At 33.9% G+C, this 12206-nt stretch overlaps 1 protein-coding gene across 2 annotated transcripts in view; it reads left to right on the top strand.

The window, feature by feature from the left end:
• The window catches only part of LOC143253563 (amine oxidase [flavin-containing]-like), a 68205-nt gene extending 65823 nt beyond the window's left edge, over positions 1–2382 (top strand). For both annotated transcript variants that reach the window (XM_076507628.1, XM_076507629.1), the window contains 2 exons: positions 450–512; positions 2005–2382. In XM_076507628.1, coding sequence (XP_076363743.1) covers positions 450–512; positions 2005–2151 — 210 coding nt within the window. In that variant the 3' untranslated portion in view covers positions 2152–2382. The remainder of the gene's footprint in view (positions 1–449; positions 513–2004) is intronic.
• Positions 2383–12206: the final 9824 nt, after the last annotated feature.

Genomic DNA, 12206 nt, shown 5'->3' with positions numbered 1-12206 from the left:
TCAACAAGTTTAGTATCTATTACTATAACACACATGAATCTTATATTGTGAAGTATGTTACCTATAGCCTGAAATTTATACAAATTTTCTTAAGATTATTATAACAAATGTAAATCCAATATTGTGAAATAGGTTACCCATAGTTCTTAATCATCTATACATATTTTCTTAATATGTTTAATATCTATTGTTATAACAAGTGTAAATCTAATATGGTGAAATATGTTGTTCAGAGTCCAGAATCTATACAACTTTCTTCAACATGTTTAACATCTATTATTATTACAACTGTGAATCTAATATGATGAAATATGTTACCTATAGTCCAGAATCTATAAACATTTTCTCAACTTGTCTTATTTAAAAAATAAATCTGATATTCATCTGTACTGAAGTGTTTAAAACAAAAGTTTCTCTTAACAGATTCATTGAGTTACTTGTATTAACAGGTTCTTTATGCCATGGGTCTTACTTCTTATTCTAGTATTTGGAAGGAGGAACCAGAGATCAAGGTACAGTATGTTCATGGGCATATTATGCTAATGTTGAAATATTTTGTCTTGTGATATCAACTGATAATTTATATAATGTAGTAGTCCTCTGAGGGTACTAATATAAATACCTTATTGCCTTAACATCTCTCACATAAATATTATTGTAAGCATAATGTGTTTCTTAACACAAACATTTGTTATAAATTGGTGTTTGACTAGAGGGAGGTTGTGAAAGTAGGGGCATAACACCTAGAAATTTCTTTGAAATGATTTGGATCATGTAAACACTGACCTGAGCAGGCAATGATTGATGCCTGCAGACAACATGAATACAAATTAACATTTTTAAAACATGTTATTATATGTATTTTTGTGACGTGTATTTTTAGTATTTCAGTTTAAAATATAACTAGATTAATGATCTTATGATTGAGAGACTTTGCAAACTATCAATAAACAAAAATACATTTATATATACGAGTAACTAGTTAGTCATATGAGAGTGCCAGTCATTCAGTGAACTATTTAATTTCAATTCCTTCATTAATTTAGATGTTAGCAAATTATTTAAATCAGAATTAATTATTATGTATATTCAGTTACTTAATCAATTAGATGTAAAATGGTATGGGCAAGTTTATTTGTACATGTCTCATAGAACCATTACTTAGTAAATTTCTGTTGAAGGTGAGAAACTATTTATGAACTTAAGACTACAAGTACAACTATGTACAAGTAATAGCAATTTGTAGAAAACATTTAGAAAAAACATACAAATATATCATTGTTACATGCACTGGAATATGTATTTAATAATTTAATTACAAGATTCCATCCAGTGATAGAATTCACAAAGAAATTGTTTTTGTTTTCTTGTTATAAAAGTTGTGTTAATCTTACATAATTTAGAAACATCCATGTTACTCTTAACATAAGATTTTAATTAATATTTTTATTTTAAACATCAAGTTTGTCTTTCTGTGTTATGAGGATTCCATTTACTGAAATTATTACCTGTATAGGAATAATTTTTTCATTACAATAAGCAGAATATCTTGTAAGAAAAAAAATTACTTTAAATTCACATGTTTAGATTAACAGAGATGTTGATTAATACATATTTTTAAAGAAATTTTCTTGGCTCAGTAAATAATTAAGTAATAAAAAATTAAATATAAATATATCATTAATGTTTCAAATATGTAGCCCTTAAGAAGCTAAAGTGTTACTCATAAGAGATGTTAGTATTGTTGTTTTGATCTCATAATTTTATTGTACATTATTTTAAATTTCACAACTTTTCCACAATGAGAGAAATATTAATTACCCTTGATACAGGTAGGAAACCAAAACTAGTAACATTTATATGTGAGATACTTTTCTAGAGTATTGAAGCAATTTCTGTTTTCTGTTTCAGAACTTCAAAATAATTAGGTAGTGTTCAATATTTAGTAACTAAAAAAGTACTACTATTACACTATTAACATTTATTTTGTCTCTTCATCAACAGGAAGTGCCAGCAAAGCCATTCCAATTATCATTTATTGAACGCCATCCTCCATCTTTTAGAACCATCATAAGTTTTATTAGCCTTTCAACTGCTGGATGTATTAGTGCAACATGTTTTTTCCTTTATAGATATCTGAATAAGTCATGAACTGATGATATTGTTACTTTGCTTTGCATACATCTCTGATGCTTATTGACTTCTCAACTATTAATGTCGCTGACTAACTGTAGACACCTATATAAATCATGAAATTTTGATGATTTAAGATTATGATCTTGCCTTGTTCTGTGTGTATTTTACTTGCTTCTTGACCTATCAGTCATTATTCATTTACTTAATATTGTACCTTTTATAAAAATAGACATTTTGATTTTTAAATCTGATTTATTTCTAATTATTTTTGACATATTTAATCAAATAATGAACTTTTTTATGAAAGTTGGAACCTATTCAGATTGAAATAGAAATTTGTTTCAATTTCAAAAGTGAGTTGAAACTGAGGGCAGTTATACAGTTTTAATCTTTGAAACAAAGACCATATATTTCAACTAAACACTGGGTACTTGTTTAACTATAATTGTAGAAACAGAGACAATTTATAATTTGCAATATCTAACTGTTACAAATAATACAAATAAAAACTAACTGAAATTTGAAGCAGTTGTAATAGATTCAGTGTTTTTCTAAAGAGTGTATGTTTAAAATGCATGTAACAATTCTATTTCACATTAATGACATAGACTGGATGTTTCGGACGTGATTACACAAATATTCCTCATTTCAATAACTTATCACTCATTGTAAGTAAATGTAAAGCTTACTTTACATAAAAACTTATTGCAGGTTTATAGATACTTGAAGTATACATATGAAATGTTTCTAAGAATATATACAAGAAAGATAATAACTTACCACATCTATAGACTTGTGGGAAACATACCAATCTTCACAACTGTGCACAAGAAAGATAATAACTTGCCATATCTAGAGACTTGTGGGAAATGTATCAAATTTCACAGCTGTACACAAGAAAGATAATAACTTGCCACATTTATAGACTTGTGGGAAATGTATCAAACTTCACAGCTGTACACAAGAAAGATAATAACTTGCCACATTTATAGACTTGTGGGAAATGTATCAAACTTCACAGCTGTACACAAGAAAGATAATAACTTGCCACATCCAGAGACTTGTGGGAAATGTATCAAACTTCACAGCTGTACACAAGAAAGATAATAACTTGCCACATCCAGAGACTTGTGGGAAATGTACCAAGCTTCACAGCTGTACACAAGAAAGATAATAACTTACCACATCTGTAGACTTGTGGAAAATGTGTCAAACTTCACAGTTGTATACAAGAAAGATAATAACTTGCCACATCCAGAGACTTGTGGGAAATGTACCAAGCTTCACAGCTGTACACAAGAAAGATAATAACTTACCACATCTGTAGACTTGTGGAAAATGTGTCAAACTTCACAGTTGTATACAAGAAAGATAATAACTTGCCACATCCAGAGACTTGTGGGAAATGTACCAAGCTTCACAGCTGTACACAAGAAAAATAATAGCTTATGTCTAAATGATCAGTGGAACCGTTAATTTTATTTATTAAGAATATACAGCCACCTGATGTCAAAATTATTGTTTACTTTGATAAATATTTTCATTGCCACTAACACTGAGCTTCTCTTGGATAGGACAAACAGATTTCATCTTATAAGACTAAAATATCTAGTTCTAGTTAGCATACAGAGAAAATACATGTTGTAGGAAGTAACATGCAATTATTATATTTATTTTTTAATATTTCTGTAGGTTTAAACTTATAGAATTTTTATGAAATAATTATTAATGTTATAAATGTAAGTACAAATTGCAAATTTGTTTCTAAATCATACTTGTACATGTAATATTAGTCGTGTAACAGTTCTAATTATTTTATTGAAACGTATCTTTGTTCAACTAGTAGCAGACTTGTTTATACCAAAGTAAGTTAATATGACAGCAAATTAAACACAAGGTTTAGCAAAAAGTTATTCAATAGAGCTACTAGACGCTACCCTGGAGTTCCATAAAACCTGTGTAACTCGGTTACAAGAAGCAAACTGAGCACCATACATATTTGTAGAATTTCACTTAACTCTTCTGAAAAATTCAGGAGAAGAAGCTGGTCATGTCAATCTTCCAATCATATATAAATATGGATTCTGTCTAACCAGTGAAATTAAATAACAAGTCTGTATATATCACTTATTGTACATTAACACAAATGCAATGTGTGTATTTGCTTTTATATTAAACACAACAGACCATCACTCTTCCTTGCCACCTTCAGTTGTGTGTACTTGCTTGAATATTAAACACAATAGACCATCAATCTGCCTGGCTACCTTCAGTTATTTACCCATCCAGATATCATTTAGACTCAACTCACTCAAGATGACATTGCATAATAATTACAACATTCTATAGTTCTCACGAAACCTCACATTTACTGAGAGTGACTTGCCTTACCTAAATTACTTGCTTTTCTTGTTACAACATGGGTGGATCAGTAACCCATAACTATCACCTGAATAATCATTTAATTACTATTGGTGTCAATATCCCATCATCGTGTGTCGTGATGAACAATATTCTCCCTTCGATAAAAACAAGGATTGCTTAGAACTAGATCAACTTAAGAGCTTTCTTGCCTGTTTATACAGAAAAAATAAGATATTATGAACACGCATAAACCTATGGTATATTTGTATACCATACTTCCTTTCACTCTACTTCAAGCAATAAGTCTGATGCAAATACAACACTACATACACTAACATAAAGCTTACAGTGAAAACGAATTTAACCCTTTAACTGTGAATGGGATAACTCATGTTTCCCATTATTGTTAAGAATTGCCTTGTGTGATATATGGGAGTAAAATGAGTTGTTACTTTTTACTGGCATTCCACCTGATGTTGATATGTGGTTTCCCTCAATGTTTTCCACTCAGCTCTTCAGTAACCAAAAAGATGCCTAAATGACATGTACAACAACTTGTGCCAAACATGCCCATGTTGTTAGAGTGGCAAGTTGTAATTCCAATTACTATTTCAATATCATTGATGCTCTTCACCCAGATAGTTTAGAAAATATTGAAAGTGAGGCAAGTTGTGTTCAAATGTGTGATGATGAAGCAGTAATGAGATATGGTGATGCTAGCTTTCCACCTAGTGATGATAGTTAAGATGATGAACCGAGATCCAACAGAGGAAAACATAAACAGCAACGACAATGAGAACTATTTATTCCAGCCTGCAGTGTGAGTAGATGAGAGAACTGGGAAATATATGCCCTAGCTGCACTGAATGGGTTAAATCGTTCAATGTTTCCTCACCCCTTTAGGTTTGGTTTGTTTTAAATTTCGTGCAAAGCTACACAAGGGCTATCTGCCTTAGCTGTCCCTAATTTAGCAGTGTAAGACTAGAGGGAAGGCAGTTAGTCATTACCACCCACTGCCAACTCTTGGGCTACTCTTTTACCAATGAAGGGGGGATTGACCGTCACATTATAACGCCCCCATGGCTGAAACGGCGAGCATGTTTTGTGTGATGGGGATTCGAACCTGCAACCCTCGGATTACAAGTTGAGTGCCTTAACCAGCTGGTCATGCCAGGCCTCACTTCTCTAGGAAGGAAGCAGTCTAACACATATACAGATATAAAATTAAATGTCAATACATGATACACCATCAAAATAAAAACCCTTTAAAATGCTCAACATGAAGTAAAGCCTGAGTGTCATAACTAATATCATGGATGTTAAACAAAACAACAATATGTAGCAAAGAATCATATAAGTTAAAACAGCACAGGCATATCTTTTATCACAAATGTCTGGTATTGAAGAATGAGAAGATAAGTAGAAAACTATTTGGACACATGTTATAAACATACAACAAAATAAAAGAACATTTACCATAGAGTAACGAAAGATACATAAAAAAATGACATATATGCAGTAGACCTAACATTGTACATTAATCATAAAAACTACAAATGAGTATACCTCAGTTCAAGTTCCTAAAAGTTATAGAAAGGACTAGAAAATTAACAACAAGAAGCTATACTTTCCTTTTTTGTTAAAAAAACGCGATAGAACACTTATAAATGAAAAGTGATAACTTTTTATTTGAATGTTTTTGGAATTAATTCCATTTTGAGTAACCAAGTAATCATTAGTGAAAAACGAAAATAAATCGTATGTAACATGGCGCATTACATTAGAGTAATTGAAAACCTTTTTAACACTATCGACCTCACATTTTAAGTCTTGGGACCTCAAGGAAAATGTATAATAAAGGTTTCTGCTGAATGGTGATACCTTTCAACTGTCTTCTCTTTGGCCATAATCGACCTTGTAATTGATGGAATACTGCGGTACATGAGTTTGGATACAACTTTCAATAGCAACTATTTAGAAAATAGCACTAGAAACATCAAGTACGGGATTAGATATTTAACAAAATTCCACATTAAAATCTCTTGAGTTCCATTTAATCAAGGTTAGACAATTAGGCTGAAGGAATATTCTAGTTACATTATCTCCACCAGAGAAATAAACAAGTTCCATCAGTCAATTGACATTTCTACAAGATTAATATGTGTTCATGTTCTAATATCCCACAGCATATATATATATATATATATATATATATATGTCCTTAGCACCTGTGAACGTTTCGCTCCACAAACCTTTTTGAGTTTTGACTTGACCTATGTTTGCCCTTTGACCGAGATTCATTCCTTCTATTAGCATTTCATTCTTACATAAACAGTAGTCAGTTCACTAGGAAAATAACCGGACCCTACACACGTGACCTGACTCTAAATAAGAAATGCTAGTTTTAGCTTTTGACCTTTGGGATCTACCAACGTTCCTTATCTTCTTCCAGTTATAAGTTTAATACTAACGTGCTTGTACTTTACAAAGTTTCCTCGTATAAAGGTTACTTTCTGCAACACTTACAACCTACATTTTTATGTCTCTTATGTGGCATCTTGTACTGAAACAATGTTAAGAAACTATTTAGGAAATTGTGTATAAACTATTTCAACCTGAATCAACACACACAAAGTTTGTATTTGTTTTGTTATTTAAACTACTGTTGGTAAATTTCGTATAATGTTGATAATTTCACCAGCCCACAAATATTTTGATTCAAAACAAGCAAAATATATTGCCTTCTCTTATCAAAAAAACAATCTGCGTTTTCTCTCAATTCTTGTGTGGTTATCTCTGTTGCTCTTATCTTTCCATGAAAACTTACTACTTACCGAATATTTCAATGTATGCGTTAAAACAATCTCTCATGTGAATTAATGATAATAACTGACACATTGTATTTTCTAATAATATCTTCCAAGTCAATAATTATGTTTAACCTCACGTCAGCCTAACATCAAGATCAAATTATATATTTATACTCACCGTGGCTAATTCATTGTGTTTGTATTATGTCACTGATTTATTCGAGTATAATACACACTTTTGAATGACTTCATACAATATTTCTACATACATGTACAACCACAAAAATGTATTTATTCTTACATGCATTGTAAACATATACGGCCATAGACATTTATCTTCATTACGTTTTGTTGCATACACTAATGGCTTTCCATCTATTGCTTGTGGTTCCCGCTCAAATTTCTTTATCAAACACCTAGCTAACATCTTCATTTATGCAAACTTGTGATGCACTAAGTATTACATCTACTGGCACCAGTCATCCTAAGCTGTATACATTAATGAAGCAGCTGTCATTCAACATAAGATGAATATTTCTTACAGATAAACTCTGCTTAACAGCTCAGGAAGAAGGGTCAAAAAAACGTTTTAGTCCCATTATTATTGTAATAATTAAGCCTTCCTAATTTCAGACGAGAAAATGCCAACCACAGAATGCGTAGCCTACGCTGTACCTTACAATACTATCTGATAGCTTGGAAAAAAAGAATGTTATTTAATTTCAATCAGCGGTTTTTGACCAAATGACTGCCTTAATTTTCTTCGGTTTCTAATCTAACCATATCCATTAAGAAGTCGTGATTGATGGTTTTGTAAACTATCAATGTTGCATCATGCTTCTAGACATGGTATTTCCTCATCTGAATAACTTTGAATAACATATTCAGAGTGGGAGTGAGATAAAACAATGATTTCATATTTGTCTCATTCAATTACCTCTCCTTCTGACTCTTGATCACATATGTATGCAGCTGATCTGTGTGTATTAAGTGTTTCTCTGTACACCTTGACCGCATGATTCGTACTATAAGAGTATCATGTCAGATCATAAAATGAGCTCATGTCAAACCAGAGCCAAGAGGCTTCCATGCTACTGCCATATACCAAGACCCTACCCAGTGTTCACTTTGGTACATCATACAGGGTTTTATTATTGCATCTCTTCTGGTATACGAACATTTTAACCAGGAGAACCACCACTGAACATTAGTATAAGGGCACATATCCTTCATCTTTCTGTTATTCAAGTCTGAAGAATCTCATGCTTTAATTAATTAGGAACTACTAGTTGTAACACAAACAGAATACCACTGAAAACAGTGCCACAGTACACCATCCTACTCTTGTAACTTCTTGTAAATATCCGTGATACGTTTCACAATCTGAGCCAGATGGACTTCATCTTGTTCTGCCCATACTAGGGTTAAAGTCCTTAATCTGCTCCTCTCTAATCTATCAAATTGTTGACTGTGCATTTTTACATTAGTTGAATCTCTTACTTTGTGTCTTGTTATCATTATAGCAGGAATGATCTCAACTCTCACTTACTGTCCGGGATCTACGCATTCAACAAATGCACAACGTCTCATGTATGATCAAAGAATAATTTTTTAACATTATTATCCAGTCTACCATCAACTACTTCAGTAATGATCCTTCTGTTACACAAATAGTACTGAAAATATTTTATGAAACCAAGAACTACAAACAATTCTTTTTTATCATACAAGATCTGCATTCAGGAGCCATAAGCATGTAACAAGCATATGTAATAACACGAGTATTATTTCTTGGCACTTGTGTATAATGTTAAAACAACAAATAACACACAACGTTAAAATAAGCAAACAATTAACGACATTTTAATCAAGGTCAATATATTACCACTAAGAAGTTGATTCTACATGTTTAGATATTACAACGCCATCTTTATGAGTGAGTTGTAAGACATAATCGTGTCTTATTTATACTTTTGTTTCGCTAGATAGATCATATGAATTGTAAACCTGTAATCTGACACAGATGTTATTTATAGTTGGCCTTAAAATATCACTTGTGTATATGGAGGTACTGTAACTTCTTTTTTCAAGTGCATTCTATTATTCTTAGGTTGATTTGACTGACATGGAATAACTCTACAGCAAAAAGTCAGTTTGTATCTCAGAACGGCTGATATGGGTATTAACACTTTTACTGATAGGATGACCTAGGAAGGTCGAAACGCTGTTCTCTCCTTGTCAGTAAAAGTGTTAAGACCCATACCAGCTGTTCTGGGATATATTTTTATTTCGAGTGGGTTTCTCGTCATCAAGAAGAAAGTCAGTTTATCAACTGCACACGTTACGTAATATTTCACAGGCTGAGACAATGGTGAATTACGTTGTAACATATACACTACGGGATTACCTGGATAGTCCTGTCCATTCACTGAATACCATTGTGGTTGCACTTCAATACTAGGATGTGTGGGTGTTGTTTGACCTTTGGCTGAATTCTGTTTGTTCAAAGTGCAACCGCTGCAACTGATGCTAGATGCTTCATTCGTTTTTGCAACTAGCTTGAAATTTCCATTTAATACCACGTCATAATAAAAACTACCTCAATAATGGTGGGATGGTTCTCACATCGAGGTGATGCCATATTGCCTTGCTAAGAAGCCCTTCTACGAACTTATCAATGAAGATATTCTTGCAATCTGCTGAGATCATTGTAAGATAAGTCATGTAACGTTGGCCCGGCATGGCCAGGTCGGTTAAGGCGTTGGACTCCTAATCGGTGAGTCGAGGGTTCGAATCCCAGTCGCACCAAACATCCTCACCCTTTCAGTTGTGAGGGCGTTGTAATTTGACGGTCAATCCCACTATTCGTTGGTAAAAGAGTAGCCCAAGAGTTGGCGGTGGGTGGTGATGACTAGCTGCCTTCACTCTAGTCTAACACTGCTAAATTAGGGACGGCTAGCGCAGATAGCCTTAGTGTAGCTTTGCGTGAAATTCAAGAAACAAACAAGCCATGTAACGCCAACAGCATAGATTATATGCATACGAGGTCTGTTAAAAAAAATACGCGGACTGACGTCATAAAACAAAATGTACTTTATTTAGAAGTTACAGGTCTGGAACCCCTTCAAAGTACTCTCCTCCCCAAAGCACACACTTATCCCAACGGTGTTTCCACTTGTTGAAACAGTCCTGGTACGCTTCTTTTGTAATGTCCTCCAGCTCCTTCGTCGCATTTGCCTTAATCTCGGGAATCGTCTCAAATCTTCTTCCTTTCAAGAGTCTTTTGAGTTTGAGGAACAAGAAAACATCGCAAGGAGCAAGGTCAGGTGAGTAGGGGTGGGGGTGGGGAAGAACAGTGATCGAGTGTTTGGCCAAAAACTCACGAGTTCTGAGGGCTCAATTTCGCAGCAACGCGGTGCATCTTCAATTTTTCGGTCAAAATCTCGTAACAAGATCCAACTGATATCCGACACTCTTCAGCAAGCTCCCTGACACTCAGACGTCGATTTGCCCGCACCAGGGTGTTGATTTTGTCGATATGTGGGTCGTCAGTTGACGTGGAAGGACGTCCAGGACGCTCATCATTTTCAATGGACTGTCGACTATCCTTAAAACGTTCATGCCACTTGAAACATGCCGTACGCTTCATAGCAACATCACCGTAAGCCGTGTTAAGCATAGCAAAAGTCTCAGTCGCAGATTTTCCAAGTTTAACACAAAATTACACAGCGAGTCGTTGCTCCTTCCGGTCATTCATTCTGAAATCTGCCAAACGAAAAAATCGCACTTCACTTAAAACCGCGTAGCTAATACACAAATGAAGATATCTGCAATCGGGAAATGGCGTCGTAATCAGCTGATCTGTGCAAACCTAGCGACACCAAGCGGATTCCCCTGGAACCAACTGGAGCCGCGCAATTCAAACAGTCCGCGTATTTTTTGAACAGCCCTCGTACATGCACCAATTTAATTACACACAAAAATATGGTATGTACTTGCTTAAATATTAAACACAAGATACTGTTACTCAACTTGGATGATTTCAGGGACAGTGTTCGTTGTACCACCAAGAACAGAAAGATTCATACAAGGAGTTATTAAGAGCAAATCGACAAGTAGTACCACTACTGCTGTGTCAAGTGCAGGACAGGATCTTCTTATACTAATCCAGCCATATCACGATTAAGTCCAGTTTAATAATTGAACTGGTTAATACAACAACATTGCTTCATTATGTATCTCAGAATGGCTGAGATACATTTTTATTTCAAATGAGTTTCTTGCCATCAGGAAAGTTATATTGGAAAGCATATCAAGCTTAGTTCACGATAATTTCCAGAATAAATGAATAGACTAATAAATAGCAAGTCTGATCTTACATCTTCACATATGGACAGCTTGCTACTTCACTTGCAAGAGCTTTAAGACTAGAGCTGAATAGGTCTCAGAGCTGATTGCTATCAGAGATTAATGATTAGCTCATTGATTATGAAGATACTTTTTTCAGTGGACTTCATCACTTGAACACAACAAACAAAATATTCCCGATATGCCAGCTAACCAAATTACTTACATTTGCAAAACAGACTCAAGAAGGAAACTGTCGGAATCTGGTACACACTATCGAAAATTGATCTCACTGATGGGTGACTGAGGATTGTCATGATTATTTGCAGTTTGGCAAATCTTGCACTTAATGACATGGTTTCTACAGGACTTCCAAGCATCTGGAGAAAGGAATATCCTAATCCCATTTCTGGTCGTTGCCTTTTGAATCCAGTCAAGAGAGACTGAGGGTACAACTTGATCTGATCTGTTTCACTGGCAGGTGAGACATCAAACACCAACTGGCACAAAGATGATAATTCATAGGCAATTATTTTTATAAGCAGTGAT

Source organism: Tachypleus tridentatus, chromosome 6, assembly GCF_004210375.1.
Source record: "Tachypleus tridentatus isolate NWPU-2018 chromosome 6, ASM421037v1, whole genome shotgun sequence".
In the NCBI taxonomy this organism is placed as follows: domain Eukaryota; kingdom Metazoa; phylum Arthropoda; class Merostomata; order Xiphosura; family Limulidae; genus Tachypleus; species Tachypleus tridentatus.
This window is presented reverse-complemented; position numbering and strand designations above follow the sequence as displayed.